At 42.5% G+C, this 25,086-nt stretch overlaps 1 protein-coding gene across 1 annotated transcript; it reads right to left on the bottom strand.

The window, feature by feature from the left end:
• Positions 1-1,309: 1,309 nt before the first annotated feature.
• TMEM233 (transmembrane protein 233) lies at positions 1,310-17,492 on the bottom strand. The gene is made up of 3 exons (XM_009909646.2): positions 17,131-17,492; positions 10,093-10,227; positions 1,310-3,210 (listed from the first exon to the last, which is right to left on the bottom strand). The coding sequence occupies exons 1-3, from the start codon at positions 17,317-17,319 to the stop codon at positions 3,199-3,201; spliced, it is 336 nt and encodes a 111-aa protein (XP_009907948.1). The 5' UTR covers positions 17,320-17,492; the 3' UTR covers positions 1,310-3,198.
• Between the last annotated feature and the right edge of the window lie 7,594 nt (positions 17,493-25,086).

Here is a 25,086-nt window from a genome sequence, read left to right as displayed (position 1 = left end):
TATGTTTGATGCCTCCCTTTGTATGGGTCTGTCACACCTACAGCAGAACGGTTTGGTTGTACAAGGGCCATATTCATTTCCAGCACAAGCTGGGTTTGACTGCTTTTCTCAAACATGGTTGAAAATTTATGTAAACATAAATAAATGAAGAGAACCAATACCAGTACATTAGTAAAGCAAAAGTAAGATTACCTGTGACACAGAAGCACTAAAGGACATTAGAGGAATTACTGCATTTCCCCCTCTCTGTCACATTAAGTGGTTTAATATAAAGCCTTTATTTTTATACCAATCAATAGCACTGTAAGGTAGCAACATTTATCTTCAGAAGCACTGAAGATACAATGGCTCAATTCTCAATTATATTAAGAGCAAGACTTCAAAGATATTTAAGAACATTAAGATGCAAGTTAAATTTCCAGCATGGCTTTCAAAAGCATCTGAACAAGTCAGGCGTCTAGCTCCTATTGATCTGAATCCTCGTTAGGCACTTTCACACCATACTTCAAGTTGCCTAATCCCTACCCTCTACTCTCCAAGTAACTTTGGAAGCCTTTATCCCCTCTCCCACCACTAGCTGTGGTTTGGTTTACAGGATTGGACTTCAGTATTTTGCAGAAAGATGAAAATTTCTGTATAGAGCTTGATTTTTAGTACACTGATGTAGAAAACTTACTACAGCAATTCAGTGGTGCTTACTTTGACACCAGCAATACTGACCTCTGCTGCCTGCTGAGAGACCTCCTTTGGTGATGTCATTTGGCCACTTTCACCTCATGATAGGAAAGTCATGATAGGACACAGTCTCAAGCTGTGCCAGGGGAGGTTTAGGCTGGAGGTTAGGAAGAAGTTCTACACAGAGAGAGTGATTGCCCATTGGAATGGGCTGCCTGGGGAGGTGGTGGAATCACCATCACTGGAGGTGTTCAGGAGGAGACTAGATAGGGTGCTTGGTTGCATGGTTTAGTTGATTAGGTGGGTTGGATGATAGGTTGGATACGATGATCTTGAAGGTCTCTTCCAACCTATTCTATTCTATTCCTATTTCTATTTCTATTTCTATTCTATTCTCAAGCCCCAAAGAGATCACTGAGGGCCCATTTTGAAAAGGCTTCAATGCTCTTTCCGGATGCTGTTTTGAAAATGCAGGCAAGAGCCTACCTTGCTGATCCTTTGAGCATTAACTGATCTCTAGCAGCTTCTGGATGTAGTAGCTACAGTACAGACTGCTTGCAGAGTGTTTTGTAGACCAGAAATCCTGCTTTTGCTCTGATTCATTTTATTCTGAAACTGTGCAAGGTGTTAGAAAATGGGATATTACTCTTTAAAATAGAAGAGGCAACAAAACTTAGGAAAGACACTTCCCACATAACAGAATGGACATGAATTAAAAGTAATTTTATTCCACTTCTCAATGACAGTTCTATCATATCTGATAATAAGGCAAGCTACTAAAAGTCCCACAAGACATATCAGACCATTGAAAGAGTATTCAAAAACCAAAGAGGAGTTCACAGAACAGCCAATTCTTGGGATCATCAAAATCAGTGGCAAGATTTCCATGTGGACAGATTTGATCAGTCTAAGTGTTGAAGAAATCAACTGATTTCACCAGTGTTCATGAAGTTTTATACTGGAGTCATTAAGGAGAGGTGATGCTTCACTGACTTCAATGAAAAACAGAATTTGGCAGAAAGAACAGCAAAAAAAAGCACATTAGAAGTCTAATATCAAGGCACAGAAAATGCATGCTACTTTCAGGCATAGGTTTTAACAGGTAAAGGTTTCTGGGAGACCTATTTTTCCTTTTAATAGGTAGTTGTACTCCTGCCAGGGATGATTCTTTTCTCACTTGCACCTGCAAAACTCCCATGCATTTCTAGGTAGTCAGTCCAGATGTATGTCAGTGCAAGGAGAGTAAGTGCAATTTGGCATAGCTTGCTTGAAAGATGTAGTGACAATTAAAGCAAATGGAGCAACAACTGCTGAAGATGTAGCCATCTGTCTGAATGCTCACCAGAGCTTACTCCTTTTAACATAGAATATTAGTGTGACAAAACAAAGGTATTCTTTTAGAATGTGTTCAGCTTATAAAAAACAGATGTCCCATGCTAAATTTTCAGGTACCAAGGAACTGCAGTAATTTAGAGGCAGACTCTGTAACCTTTGGCTGTCCACTGAGTAACATGTTAGGATCAGCAAGTGACTCTGCAAGGGTATAGAAGTCTGTCCATCTCTAACTGCATTGATATATAGACTATTCATAGCAAGATGAGAGGATAAACTAAACAAAAAAGGCATGAGCAAAGCAGAACACAATGAAACTATGTGAGTTGCTAGATAACAAAGGGATGAAGAAGAACATCTATTTAAAAAGATCCTTTGTCAGATAAAAAAAAAAGGAACTTTTTACATATGTGACTTTTAAAGAGGAAAATATGATCAGTGCAACTCGAATTCAGGACTGGAGCTAAGTCAAGGGAGTTCAACAATGAAAGACAACAAAACAAAAATAAATAATGGATGTTATGGAAGAAGAGTGTCTCTTAATAATCAAGTGATTGAAATCGGTCCCAGGTGGTTAAAAATCCAAGGTAAAGACCTGAAAGCTGAGGGTGACAGAAGAAAGCAGCCGCTGAGTCAGAGGACGCCCACGGCATTATAAAATCACATAGCAGGATAAGATCACAAACCCATGGTTATGACTGCATTATGTAGAGACTATTTTAAAGTAATAATAATAAAAAAAATCCTTAATGGTCTGATCCAAAACCCACTGGAGGCAACAGGAGTTCTACTAGCTTCAGCGAGCTGTGCATCAGATCTTACATTGTGCACTATCAACGGTCTAGGTAGGTTGGCTTTGTCTGGCTAGGGTCAGCCAGGGAACGTCATGGATCCAGCATACATTCCATGTAAATGAGAAAGAAAAGGGAGTTGTTAGGGTAAGATCTCATTATACATTAGGGTAAAAGAGAAAGTGCTGCTTTACACTGAGATTTCTTATAAATAAATGATTTTGAACACCTGGTCACGCCATGCTGATTAACTAACTGGACTATCAGTTCATCCACCAGCAACATGCCTCTGCAGACTTGTAGGGTCAGATCTAACAGTCTGGAATGAAGGGTTTCCCTTCTCTTCTTTATCCCCTCTTGAGATTTACATGATGATATCCTCCAAGTGCAGTCCTGGTCTTCAGATAGCATGCTGCAAGGACACAGAAATATGTATTTTTAAAGGAGGAAAAAGAGACAGAGTTTGCCTTCTGAGTTTAAATTATTCATTCCACAGATCTAATGGATACATTATGCCACATTAGTGGCACTTGTTCTCTTAACAAACATCCCTCTAGATTAGTGGTTCAATACAGTTTGGAACCAGAGAGCTAAGTTTCTAATGGCACTGGTCATCTGTCAATCTGAACTGAATTTTTAACTGGGTTACCTAAACCAATACAATGGGCTCTGATTTGACAAAGATTCATGAGGCCAACAGCATTTCTGCTTCCTTGAAGCGGTGTATAAACCAGCCAGCCACAAGCAGTACTTTCAGCAGTAGACAGCTCAGTAAATACAACAGCAATACATAAGTGCTGTTGAAAAAAACGCTCAGTAACCCCTCTTATGCTTCTGCATTAGGAAAGGAAAGATCCCTCAAACTCTTGTGTTAGAAGTAGGTTCCAGACATTACCCACAGGTGTGCTGATCTCACTGGGTGCTGGGCTCTCTGCTAGTGTTGGAGATACCGTCTCCATCAAGCAGCTACCTTTCAGCAGCTCCTTAAAGAGGGATTTAGGACATGAAGCACTAAGCAGTAACTATATCCTGCAGAGAGCATAACTCTTTTGTTGACTCTCTCTTGAATGCCACTCAGGACTCCAGTGGGCAGAACCTATTGTGGGGACATTTCCTCCATGCACAGATAAAACAACTGGACCAGAATTTTTAATGTGGTTTGCTGAGGAAATGAGGCTGATGTAATTGCATTGCCTCTGGGCATCTATGTGAGTCTGATCACTACTCAGCCTCTAAGATGACTAAACACCTTTGATACGCAGAGGGAGGACTTGCAGCTCTTACATTTTTACAAATCCAGTAAAAAGAAGTAGAGTATCAAGGTAGGGCCCTTACTGATAGAAAAGCAGCAGAAGGAGCCAAGAATTAATGTGGGTAAAAGATAAGGGAATGACTGCTGTGCCAGTTACTGCAGTGAAAGGCAGGTAGTGTTCCTTGACTCTTTTTCCCCCTGTGGTAAGGCACAGAGGACAGGAGTGACAGTGTAAAGATCTGCAGGCTGGCTGTGTAGTCCTGGTCATTTTACTGGCACTCAGTTTATTCTGTCTCTGAGACAGTCAGTGAAATGTCTGCAATGGCCTTTGAGAGCCTCAGGAAGGGGACAGTAGAGATGTTAAAAACAATTCTGCATGTCTTTTCCCTTGAAGAATTATTTCTGTGTGACCAGTCTAAAAGCTTACTCCTTTTCCTTCTCCCAGTAATTACCAATGCTGCATTACTGCACATATGCTTGAATTAAGACCCTACTGATTATGAAACAGTATAAGCCAATACTTTCTGTACAGCCTGTCTGTCTGTCTTCTTTTGAAGTCTTGCTGACAGGTGGTATTTCTGTGGCTTCCCTGGGGTGAAGTTCTAGATCAAGTGAGGTTAAAGAAGGGGTTAGAAGTTCACAGTACAAAAGCATTAAAATATCATAAAGGTTTGCATGAAATCCCAGAGTCATGGAACACAATTACCCTTCCCATGTCAGTTATTACCAGAAGATATTTCTACCCTGCCTGTGGCCCTGAGGTTCCAAACAGACAGTGAACTTATGACATGAATTACAGGTCTTGGACACTGGTCTGTTGACAGGAGTTTCTTGTATTCCATTCCTTCAGTACTTTGGCTATCTTTCCTCATACTAAAACTGTGGCTCAGTCAGAGCTCTATAGAAAAACTTGTGTCTTACTTCACTCTAATACATCTTACTAGTTCTCTTTGTTTCTACTGCACTCATTCCTACTGGCCTAGACTGAAGAGAATCAGTGAGGTGCACAAAAGGCAGGGATTTTAGGAGATACACTTTGTGGCCCACTTGGGAAAAAAAAAAGCCAAACTTGTGTGAGCTCTACTTCTGCCCTGAGCAGCATTGCCAACTGTCACTCAGACACTGGAGAGTCTAAAAATGTATGTGCTGTAAGAAGCTGCAGACTGTTTCAGACTACTAACAGGTTGTGCAGCAAACCCAGCAACAGAATGAGATTGTGGCTATTTCGTCTGTCCACATACAAAGGTTTTTTTCACACCCTGCAGTCTCTCTCTTTTTGTGTATGTAACACATCTTTCTTAAGACAAGGAAGTCAGAACCAGAGGCAGGATTCAGGATGTGGCTTGCAGCTGAGTGTCCCCTGTCATTACTTATCTTGCCATTCACTCTCTAGCTGGGCATATCAGTGACAGTGAAGGCCACACAGCTCTGTGCTGTTCCCGTTTGTAGTGGAACAAGACAAATATGGAAGATGAATATGTCCCTTTTCTCAATGCAGTTCCTGATGGACAACATGCTTATGGGCACATGTGCAGGTGTAGACTCAGTGGTGACACCAATACCAGTTTAAGTTACATCCAAACAAGCAGTGAAAATTAATTCCATGTTCAGGACTGGTGGGGTAGGAGTGGAGGAAAAGCTGACAGGAGAGAGCCCAAGTTATAGAATGGAGTAAGAATGAATTTGGCCTACTGTGGAATGAGGGACAGGCCTGATTCAGCACTCACCACAGCTTGACACTTAGTGATTCCTCAGCATAATGAGGAACACACCAGTTTACATTGATCAAGACAGATGAGTTTTATTGCTGGCTTAACTCCAGTGATGCAAGCAACAGCTTCCCCTTGCCTGCATTCCAGGTCATGACCACAGAAGGTAGATGATTCCCAAGTGTTGGTAAGCCCTGTTCCAGGCTATATATATGTGTGTATGTATTTATATATGTATCACTATATATCTTAATACATGTTTGCTAAAGATAACATGCTAGTGTTAGAGACAAACGAGACTCTCCGAGGCAGCAGCAGAATCCCCAAGTTGGCTTAGCACTCAGTAAATCTCCAAAATGCAAAGTCAAGGCTGTTTCTTCCACACAGACGTAGGTGTCACCTGCTGTTATTCCTGTGCTACTGTTGGTCTGCAACTGAATAAACCAAAGAAGCCATGGAATGAAGCTCAGGGCTCAGGGGTGGGAATTTTCTGAGAAGTGAAAGTCTTCCCTCTTCCCAAGTCTACCAGTATTACTGTGGGTTTAACTAGGGGTGTTATCAGGGGCATAATGTCACTGGTTGTTCAAAACAGGAGGTTTTTTTGTACTTCCTCTCTCTGCAGCTTCTACCATTTCTACCCTCAACATCCCTGACTAAACATTTTTCTCCTGGCTGAGGCATGTAGAATACCATGGGAATCCTCCTCAACTCTGCTTATAGCACAGATGGAATGTATAGTAGGTTTGGGTACTGAAAAGCCAGAAGAGAAGAGGTGGGAGCAAATGGTAACTTTGGGTGGAATTTTTAATAGGCATGAGGTTTTGGTAATCAGAGGCTACTGAAATTCAGCATGCTAGGCACTGGCCTCATTGAATGTTCTTCTAGAAGTTCATAGAAAGCAAATCACTTTCCAGTGAATGCTGAAGGAATCTGCATCCAGATGAAGAAGTGTTTCAGGACTCAATTCACAGTGATTTCAATGAGAGATGCTGAGAAATGGCAAAGCAGTTAAGTTGTGAGCTTGCACAGAAGGAAACACAGAGACTCTGTTGAAGGCAGCAAAGGGCTGCTTGGGACTGTGTAACAGTGGTGGTGGTAAACCACATAGCACTGTCCTCAAAACTGCTGGAGCAACTGCCTGGCATATTGGAAGCCTTGACCAAGATGAAGCTTCAGAAAGAGGATGCAGCTGTCCAGGTTTCAGCTATGGGGACTGACTGCTGCCTGTCTTTGGGGCTGAGATGTTGAAGGCCTGTCTGGCAAGAGCTGTACTCTGGAGCATTGTGTCTCCAGGGATAAGGGCTTCAGGAGGACGTGAGCAGACTGCAGATCATCAGGGTGTACAAACAGGAGACCAACAAGGTCTTCACAGAGACTCTGCAGAGGAGAGTGCCTGAGTGCTACAAAGCAAAGAATGAACAGCTGAAGACCACACTTGAAAAGAGCTGAATGGAGACTTCCATGAAGGGGAAATCCTGAAGTCTGTGAGTTTTGGCAGGAGGAGATAGGTTCCTTCTTGGCCTGCAGATCCTCTAGTACATGTGTAACCAGCTCCATGGGAGAAGGTTAGAAATTGTTTTGAAGAAGACTTCAGAGCCAGCTGAGCCTGGACCAAGTTTCTGTACCAAGAGGAAACATTGTGTAACAACTCATAGAACTCCTTCCTGCCAACCTGACTTGGATGTCTCAGGTTTGTTGCTCTTGAGAAGCTCTGACTTGGGATGCTGTGGAAGAACTCCAAAGGAGCATCCAGCCCTCAAACTCATTATGCCTTGCATCTTTGGTACCATCAGCAGGAGCATGGATAAATCAGAATAAGCTAGTGAAATTTATCAAAGGGTTTATGAATACTCAAGTAACACCCTCTGTGAGAAGCTCTAGCAGTCATGGGAGAACAGATGAAGGGCTAACAGATTAGAAACGGGATGGCAGGATAGTAAGCAACAAGCTCTAGGGAGAGATATGCAAGAATGTGGAAGGAGAATAAAAGGTTGGACTCCTGACGGTAATTTGCAGTGAGACTTGTTGTCCTTTGAAGATCAGAAGAAGTCACAGGACTGCCAGCAACTGGATAATATGGTAGCTGATGAATTTCATGTGGATAAACAGCACAGTAATGAATCCTGGAAGAGTCAAGCTTTTCATATGTATTGCTGAAGCCTAACTTTCAGGAGAAATGCATGTGCAGGTCATGGAAGCATCAGTTCTGTGCCTAATGGTAGTCAAATTAATTGCAAGACTGATTGTCACATGACTGAGTCTATTAAGGCTATTTTGTACTGCCTTACTAATACTGAAGCATATATATTAAAGTTAGCATACAGGTAATTTACAATCACTTCACATTAGCAGAGTGCAAAGTGTCTGTCAGTTAATTAATATCCATGACCAGGATACAAATTGGGGAGAGAACTGCATGGGCCATGCAATGCCATCCACACTGGTGGCATGTCAAACTCAAAGGTGCTCTAGTATGAAATATAGATGTCCAAGAGTAAGGCAATAATGGGGACTCAGGTGGGCACAGAGGGTGTAAAAGCCAGGTGAGTGCTCCTATTCACTCATTCCCACATCAGAGGGATAAAGATTGTTGCTCCTATCATACAATTTCCTAGAAGCATGGGCTCTTTGGAGGGTGGCAGGGAGTAGTAAAAAGATTGAAAAGCCATAAAGCAGGGAGAATCCAGTAAACCATGAGTCCCCACCAAACTCTAAGTACTGGTTGGCTAAGAGACTTCTAAGGAAACAAGTCACTGAATACAGAAATTGATATCCCAGCAGTGTGCTGAGGGTTCCCAGGCATGTGGCCATGTTTCCATCTAACACAAGAGATTTTTCTCTTAAGAAAATGCTACAAAGTTATATTATACTGATTTACTGCTGCTTACTTCCCTGAGGGTTAGGAGAGGGAGAAGGTGCTTACAAATACTAGGTAAATGTGAAGTGCTAAGTACCACCAATAGCTGGCAGTGGGCACAAAGAAGCAGGCACATTCAGCACACGTGGTCCTACTGTTGCAGAAGTGAAATGCTGACTGCAACTAAACATAGGTAGCGTGCCCTAGTTAATGTGAATGCTTTGGGTCAGTGTTGTCTGCCACTCCTCATGCTGCCCTTCTCTCCTCCTACTTAAAAAAAAAATACTGAGCTGCTATCCTTGTCTGAGAAATGATGAGTAAGGTAGTAGAGGCAAGCAGAGGAATTTGTTGCTGCTGTCAATTACAAGACTTGGCACATCCCGCCTGAAGTGACTTGGTTTTCAGTCTGTGAGAGCTGAGGAAACTGAACACAAGCTGAACCAAAGAGATTCAGTGCTTGCAAAATACATGGGAAATTAATAGTTATTCAGTAAGCTTTGGATTCTGTGCCACCATCCACTAGTACCCTACAGAAATGGACGCCATCTCTACTACTTTCCCTACAGTTCAGGATGGGGTACTACAAGTTTTTTGCCTGACAGTGTTGTGCATGTTGAACCAGCTACTCCACTCTGCTCCCTGGAGACGTTTGCACTTCAGTGGTGTTTGAAGGTTATACATACATTTGTACACTAAAAGATTCTGCAAACAAACCAGCTAACAATGAAGTGATTTAAATTGGTTATTTTACTGGGACCTGCATATTACTATGGGGAAAAGAACATATTGTTGCACAACCTTAAGATAGGTTATCAACATCCTAATTACTTTTGTCCCCTTGTCCAGATAAACTTATAACCCACGTGGGTAAACACTGTGTATACAGAGGTTAATTTGTTGAGTTGCTCCACTATTGTTCCAGGTGTCCAAAATCAGTGACAGGGCAGGGAGAGTGAAAGACCTTACCTTACCTCAGAGTAATCAGGTCAAAATTACATTTGTGGTCACTTTTGATACTGTCAAGTTCATCTGAATATCAAACAGTAATTGATTGCCAAAAATACATTGAACAGATTATGAGAGTGAAAAGCGGCACCTGGGGACTCCGTTACCTGAACTCTCAAAATCTCTGTGTGTTTGATCTTGCAGATAGTGAAACTGATGGCCAGGAAAAAACCCAAACCAAACCAAAACACAACAAAACACAAAAAGCAACTGGCCTGAATTGGAAAAACCTATGGGAGCTGCAAGAGTTTCTAGAAAACCCACTGCTGCTAAGACACAGGCATCTGCATTTAACCACAGCCATCAGAATTTCTAAGCTGCAAAAGAAGCAAGGATTGCTCTTCTGGCAAACATGCATGCATCTCTCAATTTTAACATCAGTAGAGGGTTGGTACAGTCTTCAGTTTTGCATTCTGAAGCCCGGGCACAGAGCAACACTGCTTGCATCAGAACTAGCAGTGTTTTGCTTACCGTTGTGAAATGAACTACGCAATAGATTCCGATGATGACAAGGCCAATGATAATTGATGCCACAGCCACCCAGAGCGCATTGCGACCCAGTCTTTTTGACCCTTCTATGTCTCCTTGATTGTAACTGTTTAAAGCCTGGGAAAAAAAAACAGAGAGCTTATGACTTCTTTTAATCAACAGAAATCTGTACCCAAACCAAAAGGACTGCTTTGAACTAACTGAGTTCTGTGCACTTGGGTACTGTAGAAAGGACTTCAGTGAAGGGTGACTTGCCTTTTAGAAATAAACATCCACTGCCAGCAGTCCAAGGTGAGCAGACAGGGCAGTCTTCTACTCTGGTCATTGTCAGTATATTTCATTGCAGTTACAGCTCTTTTCTTTTCAGTGGTGAGGCTCTACTCATATGATGAGTTTTCTTGGCCACATCAGCATAAAAGCTGTGAAACCGTCTCTAATCCACCTGCCTGCATTTATCAGTAGCTTTTACCTCTGCAAAGACTGCGTATGTGAACTGTTAGCTGGCCACTTCATGAGCAGTGAAATAAATGCTCATGTTTTGTAGGATCACAAGCATGGAAAGGAGCATAACAAGGCTGCATTTTTACAGAAAGCCTCAGGAAAACATCTTATGAAAAGCTTACTCTTCTTATTTTTCCAGCATTTCACTTTTCAAAACATAGAATTGTTTCAGTTGGGAAAGACCTCTAAAATCATTGAGTCCAACCATCAAACTAACAGCACCATGGCCATTAAAACATGTCTGAATGTGCCACATCCACACATTTCTTGAACACCCCTGGGGATGGTGACTATATCACTTCCCTGGGCAGCTGGTTCCAAACAAAGTTTGAAGAAGTAGTAGGTAGTTTGCTGATGGTGGTAAAAGGACAAATTTAGATTCTCTGAACAAAACTTCTGCATGCCATCTTTGTGGGCTTGAAATTCTGTCCTCTTGCATTTTTGGAGCACACTGATAATTATTATCATATACATCCTAAGGTATGCATCAGGCATACAGATACTATCTCAACATACTTGACTTTACTCTAGCCACCCATGACTTGAAAGGTGTTTTGTATGCAATCTCTGTATGTAATGAAAAGTGTGATAGGACCACTCTGATCTTCAGGTCTCTTGTGAGGGTTTTTCTGACTTCATTTTTGGTTTAACCAGACCATATTTTTAAAAGAAAAGATTCAGTGAAAGAGCACTGAAGTATTCTGGAATATGAGTCTGACAAAGTTTGTGACAACTTTTTCCCCAAGAATAAGATGATGCTATCAAAGAACTTTTAAAAGGAGTATTATTACTAAGAACTATTTTGTAAGATCTGGAGAGTTTGAGATCATAAGCTATGACACTGAGTCCAGATTTCTTTATCAGATTGCACTATTGAACTATCTCAGCACAATTCCTTGGGGAAATCAGCTATTACAAAAGTGCTTTAGTTCTGAATCACTTTTTGTAGCAAAGACAGAATGGCTAATTCAACAGAGTGAAGATCTGAGACCATGGAAAGCAGGAAAGGAATGAACTTCAGAGGATGTAAGTATTGTTGTAGAGCTGAGCAGAAAAATAATTAGGGACATTATCTGTGTGTGTTCTGTCGATTAGTGAGCACACAGAAGATAATGGCCTAGATGCAGCCTTGCTGTTAGCACTGCAGTAAGATTGCTTGTGCCAAGACAGTCCCAAAGCAATGAAGCCTGTATTGCTGGAACTGCATCTCAAGGATAAGTGCAGATACTTTATTCTCTGGTGTCTTAAGAAAGGCTGAGCTGCTGATGCACTCTTGCCCTTAAAGAGAATACTGATACATTTCTTTTCTTCCTGGAAGCATACATGCCTAAATATTTCTCTGTTTTATTTCCCTAAAGAATATTGCTATTACCTGTGCTTTGCTGTCAACTTTTGTTGAGGTTGTGGTAGTGGACTTAAAGAACATAGTGGGGAAAGTGGAAGAGATGAGAATGAGAGACAGACACAAACACATAGATAAGGTGATGTCATCTCTGATTTTCCACTGGTGTGGCCTCCTGTTACAAAGCATGGCTGACACAGTTCCTTTCACCTAAGTTACTCCACTGTTTTCAGCAGTCCTGTCTACAGATGAAGAGCTTTCTGAGGTTTGGTAAAAAAAGATTTGGGAAGGTACATATAAGGAGTATCAGAGAAACATGGCTTGGCTTGGTCTTGAGGAAGCTGAGTTTTCCTGCTGCCTCTGTTAGCAACTATGAATGTGAGCATGGCTACATGGAGAAACAGAGAAGCATCACTAACACCCCAACCATGACTTTGCCCTCTCCATTCAGCAAAGAGCTCAGAGCTCACTTTGCATGACAGCTAGAGAGTAGTCCTGCAAATACTCTAAACTCAGTTCCCCACACATGGTCTCAAGACTGAGACATTTGTAAGCAAGACCTGGCAGAACCACCCTGCAGTTCTGTGCAATTTTACTGAGGTATTTAGCAAGTCTGGAGAATGTCCATGTGATTTCTGCAGGTACTGAATAAATAATTCACTCTGTGCACTTCAATAAATAATGTCATGATGAAGAGAGGGGAAAATAGCATTAATGATAAGAGGATTTGGGAGAGACAGGAAGGAGACAAGTTTCTTTATTAAGAGGTTTAAATTAAATGGCATAAATTAGACAGCATTCAAGGAAAAATAAGAGTTTTGGGGAAGTGTTTGGGGTCTGATGCAAAGCACTTGGAAATTAATTTACTTCCACCTGCTTTGAAGGGCCCTTGGCTGAAGCTTTCAGTTTTCCATGTTAGATGGACAACATTAACTATAAAAGCCTTAGATGTTACATCTGTTAATTACCAAGGGCTAGGCAATACATACAGAACACAGCAAGTGTGCCACATTTGGCCTGTCCAACTTTTAAAACAAGTTTCAGTCATTTTCACCCTAATACCATATGATTTCTCAGGTTTCTGCTACCTCGCTCACTATGAGGTCATAAACTAAATTAAAGCCAGAGTTCTGCAGCTGCTTATTTACTTGAGCAACCTCAGTGACTTCACCAGGTTCACACACATCTATTTATAAAAGATATTCTCAGTTCAACAATGAAGTGATTTAACTTCATATGAACAGAAATTTGCTGAATTAGCTACAAACTATTAATCCCTTTTAACGTGTGCTTTCTGATTCACATTCCCAAAGTGCTGTTGGCAAAAGCAGAAAGAATACTGAATGACTTCAGAAATCCTGCTCTGCATCTCTTACAAATCTAGGCAGATCAGACTGAGGTTCTCAGATCAACATTTTCTAGGGTTTCCATGAGCCAGGCTGTGACAAACCTTATCTGTCTGTCCCTGGCAATAAGATACTCACTGTAGTTCAGAGCAAAGAAAGAATGAGACATGCTGGCTCACTATGACTCTTCACTATGAGCACAACTTACAGGGAAAGAGAAATAAGAGTGGGGCACTCAGCAATTCAGAACCAGGCTTGATCTCTACTTTTGATCAAATGAGGCTGGCAGTTGATGAGCAGGACACAATGAGGGGAGTTTGCTCTGCAGGCTGCATAGTGGCATGCAAACAAGCCCTGGACTTCTGTGTGTCTGGGGACAGGGTGAAAGTGATGTTGCAGAGGAAAAGCTTACCAGCTCACAAAAATAAGGACCATGAAAAGTGCTTAAGAAGAGCTGATGAGCCTTGTTGTTTAATACAGGCTTTTCTGTATGATGTTGGATGTCTAGGTACCTACAAGCTACTTTAAAGGAGTTCTATAAATAATAAAAGTCTCCCATATAAACTTTCTACATAAAGAGAAATACAACTGTACAGGAACACTGGTCACTGTGGCTAAGTCACTGACATGACCAAAGCCAACACACTGTACATGGCTCATTAGGACCCCCTCAGAAAGGAAGCTTTACCCTTTGCTGTCCCATAACTTCCACCACTCTCTTGCTGCTTGTGTTTGCAGAGGGAAACTAATACATGTGCAATGCATCTGAGTCCAAAAGTAACAAAGGCAGTTCAAGAACTTGTTACTGTCGAAGGCAGATGAGCCAAGATTGTCACAGCTTGACCACATATGTTGTTTGAAACATGCAAATGATTAAACAGAAATGTGCCAACATAAAGAGGGAGTGAGGAGCAAACAATGAGGGAGAAACAGCTTGTAAGAGTCTGTTTTGAAGTTGGTGCTATGGAATTAGATGACTAGTCTGACATACAGATCTTTTAAATAAAGACAAACAAAGGTGCTGCACTGGAAAAGGCCAGGAAAGTTTGTTCATCAGACCTGGTGCTGGTATTAGAAATATCTGATTCAGTTTTTGAGCTGGCCCTCAGCATCCTTCTAGCTCTGTTTCCATGAGTCAGATACAGTGACAGTTCACCAGAGCTGAGTCTTAGATACAACTGGCAGTTCACTGCAGATTCACTGCAGATTGGGTTCACAACCGGGGGAAAAGACACCAATGCAGATAAGGAATCAAATAGCTGAGTGGCACACTGTCTCCCCCCAACGAAGTCTCTTCTGTGTATCAGTATCCTGACTTGGTACCTGCATCCTGTGCTCCTGCCCCGATGCCTGTAGTTTCACCTACATGAGACAGAACAGAGAAAGTCTAAGTGAGACACCTCTGAGGCTGAGTGAGCCAGCTAATGGTTCCACAACATGACATAGCTGCTGGAAGCAACAGGAAGTCGGGGAACTGATGGCATCTGGCTGGAACTGCAGAAGAGTATTGAGGAAAACAGTAATCTGACAGCCAGGAGTCCTGGTCAGGACCATGGGGAATTCAGATCTCCATTGCCTAAAAATACCAAGCAATCCTCACACCTGCAAGTGACCAGCAGCTAGTTTGAGGGGGCTGCTCTTGTAATGCCAATGTATCAACATGATGATGCCATTAAATCTCTCCATCCTACTCACTATCCTCTTACACTTGTCATGGGAAAGAGCTCTCTTTCACAAAGGAGGTAAGGAACAAGAATAGGTTATTATTGCAAAAGGGAGAACTTGGGAGAGGTTGATTCTAAAAATACAGTCAAGGAGGTAAGATCTGAAATGGCAAGGTTTGTGCCCCCAAAGGTGAGAAAGAAGTGAGGAAACTAGTGCTGGAGTTGTAAATGGGGCAGCAGAAGAGACTGAAGACATATCTGTCATTTAATTGGGGGGTGTGTTAGAACTCCACTTTTAGAGTGGAAGCGTTGTCTGAATTGAGAGCGCTTAAGGAGGACATGACACAAGCTAACAGGGTGCTGAACCATGCCACTCTAGAAGCCAGCAGGACATTTCCTTCCAGACCCATGCTAGGCAGAGGAGGTTTGTGCAGCATACTTTTATGGGCCTTCATGTTTTCTGACACAAGATCTCAGGCAAGTTTTGCAGGCTATAAAGGCATCTTCTGTAATAAAATAAAAAACCTTCTCTCGTACCTGGGTGTTAACCCTTATCAACTCCAGGAAACAAGCTGAGGAGAGAGAGAGGATGTAGATCCCAGCAGAAGTAGAAATAAAATCAACATAGGTTAAAATGCCAGAACCTGGGGTTGATATTAATGGAGCAATTACAGGCTGCAGCCCTAAATTGCAGGGGAGTCAGGCTGTGGGAAGGAAGTTGGATGTTATTTTCATGGGCAAGGAGAGGCTTGAGGTAAGAACAATATTGAAACAGAAAGGATTTGCATACAGTGGAGTTTATTGGTTTGGGTTTTGTCTCCCTCCTTCAGGGGACTGGGCAGCTGAGACCTGCACAGACTGTTCAGCATTCAGGAAGTGCTCTTCCCACCCTGGTTTCTACATATCCCCTGGTGACAGTTACTTAAGCCTGACTCCAAAAGCCTAACTGAACTTCAACTAGGACGTAGGTGGAGATTTCTCCATATGGGGTGTAAAAATCTTTAGAGGCCAAATTCTGCCCTTGACAGTTAACTTCTGTGCAGCCCTATTGCTTTGGTGAAAGGACTGTCACAGTGAACAGATGCTCACAGCCCCAGATCATCAGCTCTCATTACTTTATATAGCACCCTAAGTACCCACAGACAGAAAGGATGCTGAGTACCACAGCAGAATCAAATCTTCTCAATCAAGCAAAAAAGCATATTGTGCAGTTAACAACAAACAAACATAAAAAAGAAAGTGACAGCTAATACTTATCTGGACAAAAGAGGCTGCAAAGAGGGTTTGGAATAGCTCCTTTAAATAATTTTTCAAACTTAAGTATTTATCCCAATATTCAAGTGTAATTTCTGATGAATCTTACTAGTTTGAAAAGTGTGCTTTAGTGTATTTTAGATATAGATAATTACTCTTATACCTAATTGCAAAAGAAACAGCTGTATTTTTACTTACCTTTCCAGCCTGGCTGTCAGAGAAAAGGATGAAACTACACAACATGTTTTAAACCCTTTTCAGCTCCTAAACAACAGAAATACATTGCAATATTACTGATCATGGATGCTATTAGAAAAGTCTGGATCTGACTCTGCAACTTTTGACTCAGAGAAGAAGATTATCTTCTAACAGTCTTTTTGAAATTAACAGGATTGCTGAATTATGAAGGACTATACAAAACAATTTCAGGTTGCAGGAATGAGGCTGAATGAGGGTAAGGAACCTGTTTACTGGGAAAAAGGTACTTCTGTCATATTTAATTAGCTGGAGTAGAAACCACATCTGCTCCTTTACAAATAGGGTTTCCACCCCTCAACTACCACTTTCATACGGAGTTACTGTATCCAGTTGAGTCTGTTGATGTAACTAATTTCCCTCCCTGATACTGAAAACTTGAACTGCCTTCACTTCACAGCTTGTATGCTCTGCTAAATGGACACAGCGAGGCTGCTGATGCTCTCGGGCTCGCTACCTCGCCGAACTTTCCCTACAGTCGCCCGGGACAAGCACTTAAAAAGATGTACATTACCCTGACAGTTTCTTGAGCCCCTCTCTGCTCCTGTGAGTCCCGGGTGGGAGCGCGGCAGCTGGGGCCGGGCCGGTGCGGGGAGCTCCGCCGAACACTCAACCCCAAGGCGAAGGTCGCCTGGGCACCCGGTGGGGTGCTACTCACCATGACGGCAAAAACGAAGGCGACGATGTTGACGGGATAGGCGGGACAGAAGCAGGAGAGGATGCTGAGGAGCAGGTAGCTCTTGGGCCGCGACTGCGGCGGCCCGTCGGGCAACTCATCTTCGATGTTGGTCTCGGGGCTGTTGTCCAGAGCCCTCTTGATGTCGGTACCGGGGGGGAGCGCGGACATGGGGCTGCGGTGCGGCGCGGCGGGCGGCTGGAAGAGCCCAGCGCCGCGCACCGGGCAGGCGTGACCCGGCGCGGCGCCGAGCCAAGGGAGCCGCCCGGCACGGCACGGCGGGGCGCCTCCCCGGGACGGCACCGGCAGTGCTGCGGGGCGGGGTAGGGGGCTGTCACCGGCAGCGCCCCTTCTGCCGAATGTGAAGTCGCGGGAGGAAAGGGAAAAGAGACACGCAAACGAACGCCCTTGAGGGTTTCCAGCGCCGTGTTTCGGCTGCCCCTGGCTGGAGACGGGCCGCGGGGGGACTCCCCGGCTGCCCCTATCCTGGCCCCCAGAAGCCTCCTCAGCCTCTGGCACGGTGGGACTGGAGCCACTGGGCCTTCGGCTGTTCTGGGGGTCTCGGAAACTTCTAAACTGCTTGCAGTTAAACGACTTTAACTGAGTTTGCGTTGCCCCAGGGAGAACTTTTCTGTGTTCTTCCTCCCATTCCCAGTGTCAGCCACCTCCTCAGCAACTGGCATAAAGTCTGTAAAGTCTGGGCTGGATTTGTTATCTGCTAACACAAATGACTTGCCAGACTTAGCAAAAACCTTCAAGACTGGTAGAAAATAACCAGCTTAAAGCATTGTGGTGGCTCGGGCCCGGAGAATTTTGGCCGGATTTTAGCAAATGATTCAGTCCTTACTGAACATAAAGGCAAAATCTGCTTTGGGAAGATGAACAAGGAAATGAATCTTTATCATTTCCAAACCCCACCATATAGAAACAAACCACAAACCAAGAAAATGTTCTGCTTCCATCATAGTTTTGAAGTTGGTGAAGAAAAGTAAGCCTGCACTCAGAGAGAAACTGATTCTGTTTCTGCCATGTGATATAAGGAAAAAGAACTTTCTACCTCCATGGAGCATCAGAAGAATGGAGGGCCTTCTGATCAGATGAAGGTTGGAGCTGACATTTTGCTCTGGCTGGCTCCCTCTGACAGCCTTTCATTAATTAAAGTTCCAGAAAGCGGTGAGGGGTGTTCAGAGCTTTATGAATGGGCTGCTCGTGTCACGGAGAGTTTTACAATTGACTTGAATGGAGCCACAGCTTCCTGTTTCTGGTGTCATCCTACAAGATAAAACACAGCCAGCACAGTAAGGACATAAGAAATATAGATGCAGTATTTTTACTTTCATAGACATTAATCATGTCTCAGCTGCATGCCTGGAATATAACGTGGAATAAGAGTCTACTGATCTATCCAAATGTCAAAAGAAAAGGTTCTGTATCTTTAGGGAAGAGTAAGAAATACCAAGTTATAGCTGCTTGCCAATGTACCCATTAGTGTGCAGGCACAAGCTTTCTGAGGCTGTAAAATCTGATATGTTTGCTCTCAGGGGACTTTAAACACAGTCACCAGACAAGCTCAGGAAACAGTTCACATCACACCACACAATTACTTTTAGAATTGATTTCAGTAGGGATGGAGACCATGGATGTACTCTCTGCAAGGGACCAGCATCTTCCAGGGGCACTCAAGCCTTTAATCCATGAGAACACTTTCAGGAAAACACTGTAATGGCTGAATGAGCTTGAGTTTGTCTGTAGTTCAAACACCCACAGGTAAATAAGAACCTGTTACCAGGCATGTGTGTGAGAACATCCAGCTCACATGGGGCAGCTTGAGCCATTCATGTTGAACATAAGCACAACACAAAGCTGCTGGCACATCAGCTCTATAGAGAAGGCAAAGTTGTGTGCAGAGATGAACCAGGGAGATGTGAAACTTGAAAGCATGTAGATTCTTACTGTCTAAGGTCAGACAGTCAAAGGGACTCTAGGGGGGAGCTCCAAGAAGATGATGCAGAGACTGGCAGAATTACCAGTCACACCAGGTCAACAACCTGCCCCAAATCTTTCTCAGAGGACTTTAGACTCTGTTAAGTTTGATTACATGAATCCTTTCCCAGGTCTCTCAAAGACACAGAGCTAACAGTAGAGCCTGGGGCTCCTTGTGCATTTCTAGAAACAGTAAAACTTAATTGCTCAAACGAGGCTGAAAAGGGTTATTAATGAATTGCAAAGAAAGCAGGAGTCAGGAAGTGGTGAGATGTGTGGAGCTACAAAAGATATTACAGATATTCAGGGCAATTTGTGATAATGAGAGCTCATTAAGACGTTCTTGAGATGAAGGTTCTGTCATGAGGCGGTTACTCTAGCTGAATTTAGTGGTTTGTTTTATGTAGAAGATGGGTTAAAATCCAAGAAGTATATCCTGTCAGGACAAGACTGATTAAATTTTAAATGGCACTGACTTGTAGCCATTTACAGAAGTAAAGAAAAAGGAGATATTGAGCCAACATTTTGGTTTCACAGCCCAGCAGCAATGGAGGGAAGTTGCATTCCTCAGAACCTGGGAAAGGTTCTTACCTCAGAGGGAAGAAACACAGTGCTGAGATGGCTCAGCAGAAAACTGTGAAAATTAAGAACATGAACTGAGAGTTTTAAGATGCAGTTCCATGAAGAACAATCACAAAAATAGCCCTCCAAGAGAATGAGTCAGAGTAGCCAACATTCTTGCTTACAGCCTTGCATTTCAAGCTGAGTCTTGAAAAAGAAACTGATCGCTCTGCACAGAGTGGAGATCTTCCCAGTAATAGGAGTAAGGCAAGATGCTGGGTAAATGGCTTATCATGATGGGCAAAGCAGATGGGCTAGAGAGATGATGGTTTCAAGACTCCTTCCCTTGATTTCAGAGGGTGATAAAGCTGTTGTAAGGCAGAATATGGTCTCTCCACCACTCTGCTGTATCATTGCCCAGCAGGACTCTCCTCAAAGGTATGTGCATGGCTCACAGTGGTTCTGGAAAGAAGTTCCAGTGTCTGCACACACAAAGTCCACAGAAAAATGAGAAATTATAGTTTAACAGAAGCTGTTTGGAACTAACATGTATGCCCAGATGTCATGATACAAGAAACTTCCTCACTGGTTCTTCATAGCACTAAGAGAGCAGAGTCTCTGCAATTCCTGACCACTATGAACTCTTCTCAAGTGTAGAGTCATGTCAGAAGAAGCTGCTGGGACCTTGTACTGGCCTGAGAGACTGGTCAGTTTGGTTTGGATTCGTCAGTTCAGTGTGAGGTGTGGGAGGCATTTCCAGATCACAGTTCTTGCTGGAACAATATGGCAGTGTGTCACCAAACTGGCCTGTCATCTAGCTCAGTGCTCTGACTCTTCACCTCCCCAAAAGGGGATCATCTGGAGATGGGACACATGAGTTTGTTCTACAGGGAAGCAGGGGAAAACTACCCCAATTCTTTTATTTTTAAAGATAATTCTGTATCTGGACATTCTGTAGTAGATGGGAACATCCCTACTCTGCTTGCTCTTCATTCTCATGATTGTCAGCCTATTTAGCAGCACTTCTCAAACTCAGAGACCACAGCTATGAAGGAACAGACAGAACAGCATCATTTATTCCTGTTGCTGGCATATTATAAAGAAATCTGCATCCCCAAAGAAGCTGTTGGAGGGAAATGACTCCACATCCATTCTCAGTCAGCAATGCCATGTGACCCAGTCCCCAACTTTTCTTCTTTGCTTTAAGCAAAGCAGGCTTACTGCTAAATCAGTCCTTTCTTCTGTACCTTTTGTACAGCTCAGTGTCCAAATTTGCATTGCACTGTTAGGTCTTTGCTTTAGAAGCCTCTATTTATAGTGAACTGAGGTGAACTGTCTTCACTTCTGCCTGAACTTCAAGTGCAGAAAACATTCCTTACTTTTTTCCATCTTTTTGAGGTTAAACCCACATACCTCCAACAGTTTGGAATTTGCAAGTTTTGGATCAGAAGTCTATACCTGGTGCTTATCCTTTAAGAGAGAAGCCATAATTTGATTCTGTCTTGCAGTTAGGTTTGAACAGAAGTTCTGACCTTATATGGTTGGCACCTAGGAAACTATTTATTACAAATGCAGAATGTTTATGTCAGTGTGACATTTCATCCTGGACTCAGAACAAGGGATAAAGAAGGAGCCTCAGTGTGATGGCAGAAAAAAAATGGAGATTATGTTAATGACTAAAAGAGGCATGGGCAAATGATTAAGCAGTACTAATAAGGGATGTAAGTTAATTACAGCTTCAAGAAGTGCAAAATGAAAGAAATCTCTCACAATTTGTTGTGTTAACTTCAACACAGCTATACTATGAAGGTTTACTGGCAAGCTTTAGAAAGTTGCCATTATGCTTTTGGGTTTAGATGTTTAAGTATCTCCTAGCTGCTGTTTGGGTGATTATGAAGAAGTAATTTGTACAGGCATGTTGAAAGCACTAAACTTATTTAACCATGAAAAGTAGTGAGGAGGGATAGATTTGGGAGGCTGCTTAAGGCTCCTTATTGCTACCTGTCATTTAGTGATTCAAAATGAATATTAAGGTCAAACTCTGTCACCATTACACAAAGGAAACTGTTGTAATAAGCTATCAGAGACAGTTGTTCCTGGCTTTGTAAGTTGACAGTTCATAAATTCAGTTCAGGTAGTGCTGGATAATGGCAAACAAAACCCCCTTTATCCAGGAGACACAAATAGCTTACTTGAAGGCCCTTAAATTTCAGTTGATTCAGTGGAAGCCTGGCAAAGGTGTTATTAATTTATGAGATTGAATCAGATAGTTCACTAGTTTTCATACATATTAAACATTCACACAGTTATGTTTTCCCTAAGACAGGGAGCTGCTGTATTATTTACCTGAATACTGTAGTCAGTGAGTTGCAGAGTTAATTTTGGTGGTGCTTTCTCATGGGAGGCACAGTAATAGGTGGACTTACAAAGGAGACACAGGCAACTTTCAGAAAAGAAATAATTTTCAGGCAAGAAACAGGTAAGAGTCAGTATTTGTGCTTTGCTCAGAGTGGGAACAGACATGGAATCATTCCCCTCCAATAGCTGCTTGTATGACACAGATTTCTTTATAACTTACTAGCAGCAAATGTTGAATCAAGAAGTCTATCTGCCACAAGTAAATATGAACACTTAGGAATCAAAGGCAAAATTCCTGCTGGCTGCTTTCCTCCCCCCACCCCCAACTTTCATGTAGTTGCATTACATTGCACTTCAATAATTAGTTTAGACCTTTCCCTCACTCTGTGCCATATCATTAATTCCTTTAGTATATAACCAGTTAGGGCACAGCAGGGGTGTGTCTCATTTTTCCTGCTTTTGAAGTGGGCAGAGCACATAGGTAATATATGGCTTAGTAAATAGTAGAAAGTGTAATTGCTGGAAGGATGCATGTGCCCTTCCTTCAAAATGGTGGATCAGGACTCCCTTTGCCATTGTTATTTCCATAGCTATTGCTGAGGCAGCAGTGTCTGTGGGGCTGATGCATTATTCTACCACTGGGATTAGTGGATGCTGATGCTGCAGTAGGTGTTGTGAGAAAAATGCCTTTCTTAGTTTAAACTTAACTTTGCAGTTTTACACTTGCAGCTGTATACTCTTTATTTTTCTCACTGTGGAATGTAAGTGTGAGCTGTGGCTTTGCAAACATCCATGATGAACTGTTAACTTTGGTAAATTATTCATGGTAAATAAATATGTGAACAGGGGAATGTTCAGATAAAAAGGAAAGTTTCCTTCACAGTCTGAAAGTGTTTTTTTTTTTCATTCACTGATAACCTTCTAAAGTACTATCATCATTTCAAGCCAATGAATGAGCTGACTGCAAACCTGCTAGTATTTAAACATAGGGGAGTGTCTTCAGCTGTTCTTAATGATCTATCCTTTCCCATTCTATCTCCTGGCTCCTGACCTGCCTGATTTAATCACATACCAACATAGCTCAGACAGCAAGGGGCATCTGTTCAGTGCTGAGTGACCTGTGATATGCTGTGAAGAGCCCTTGTTTTATCTCAGTGTTTCTTTTCCCTGCAAATGAGTTCATGTTCTTGGAAGTTTTTCTCCATATGACTGACAAGACAGTCTGTTGTAGCAGTCCTTTTGTAGCACCGAAATGGCAAGATTTATCTTACCTCGCTTTGACCACCTGAAAACAGAGCATCATAGCTCAGCTAAGTCAAGCTTCCTTTAAAATGCATGTGGAGGAGAACGAACCAGAAGTAAACTTCCATGCTTTGGGATTAGAGAGTAGGGGAGATGAATCCCAGGCAGAAATTCTCTTTATATATAACTTCTAAAGCACATTTTGATTCCATTACTGTGCTAAGCAGTGTTTTAGAAGCTGCCTTCTGTAGCATGCCTGAAAAGCTAGATTTAGGCTGTGCAGAATAGAAGCAGTTTTAGAGCTCTCACAAACCAAACCAAACCAAACCAAACCAAACCAAACCAAACCAAACCAAACCAAACCAAACCATTCAAGGCTCTTCTCTAATGAAGGACTCTATTATATATGCCCTACATGTCCTCACTAACTTTCTTCTTGGGGCAGGGTAGGCTTCCTTAGGTAGGCTTGTCCCTGGACACTATGGGCCTGTCTGGAACAGGGAACAACTGGGTGCAGCTGGTACACTTGCATGGAACATGTCCAGAGAAGGGCCACAACGATGACCAGAGGGCTGGAGCACCTCTCCTATAAGGATAGGCTGAAAGAGGTGGGACTATGCAGTCTGGAGAAGAGAAGGCTCCAAGGAGACCTTATTGTGGCCTTCCAGTATCTTAAGGGGACCTACAGAAAAGCTGGAGAGGGACTTTTTAGGGTGTCAGGGAGTGATAGGACTAGGGGGAATGGAACAAAAATAGAAATGGGTAGATTCAGATTGGATGTTAGGAAGAAATTCTTCACTATGAGGGTGGTGAGACACTGGAACTGGTTACCCAGGGTGGTGGTGGAAGCCTCATCCCTGGAGATTTTTAAGGCCAGGCTGGATGTGGCTCTGAGCAACCTGATGTAGTGTGAGGTGCCCCTGTCCATGGCAGGGGTGTTGGAACTGGCTGATCCTTGAGGTCCCTTTCAGACTTGATAATTCTGTGATTCTATGTCAGTTGACACCTGCTGTTTCACAGCTAGGCAAAGACCAAAAGCAGCATTGCTCTGTTAATTTTGAGTGATCAGGGGTGTGGATGTGCTCTTTGACTAAAGAAAGATAATATTCAGAGTCAGACCTATTAGTTTATGAATTTGAACAATTTTTGCAACTTGAGTGGTATTTGTATTAATCAAAGAAATTGCAGACTAATTGCTACTAGCAAATAACTGAAAATTGCTGTTTTGAGTAATTTTCATAAGTTTTAAATGTTTGTGAAAGCATTTTAGGATCATTTAATACCATTTCATATTCTCTTAAGACATTTGATGCAGACAATGTATTTAATCAGTTCTCACTCACCCCACAGCCAGTCTCTCCCTAGATCTCTCCAGGTCATCTCCATCTTCACACAACACCTACAAGAGCAAACCACAGGTCTGCCTGTGTGTTTTGTTCTGTGGTTGGACTAGGTCAGTTATGTTACAAGTAAGGTAGGGCCTGAGCCAAAAGGCTAAATGCACTCATTAGGGAAAGTTTGGATCTGGACTCTGATCTGAGCTTGTGGGATAAGCTGAATACTAATTGTTCTATCAATAATTAATATACTTAGCACTTTTTCATTGTGTATCATCCCATAGGAACCATCTCTCCTCCTTTCACCCATATACACGTCTTCTTCTTTCATTAAGGATTCCCAAATACAGTAATTAGAAGAGTCATCAAATTTGGATCTGGCTGATCAATGCCACTCCAGCTTTATTTCAAGTGTAATTGCAGTGGCCTAGGGCATACTGGTGAATGAGGCCCCAGA

This window comes from Dryobates pubescens, chromosome 25 (genome assembly GCF_014839835.1).
Source record: "Dryobates pubescens isolate bDryPub1 chromosome 25, bDryPub1.pri, whole genome shotgun sequence".
NCBI lineage: Eukaryota > Metazoa > Chordata > Aves > Piciformes > Picidae > Dryobates > Dryobates pubescens.
Note: the sequence above shows the minus strand (reverse complement) of the source record. Positions and strands in the feature narration are given on the sequence as shown.

What these genes read in the sequence shown, in the direction of transcription:
- TMEM233 (XM_009909646.2), bottom strand. Translation starts at nt 17,319, where the DNA reads ATGTCCGCGCTCCCCCCCGGTACCGACATCAAGAGGGCTCTGGACAAC. An exon ending in CCTTCGTTTTTGCCGTCATG is followed by an intron (nt 10,228 to 17,130) that starts GTGAGTAGCACC and finishes TTTTTTTCCCAG; the next exon opens with GCTTTAAACAGTTACAATCA.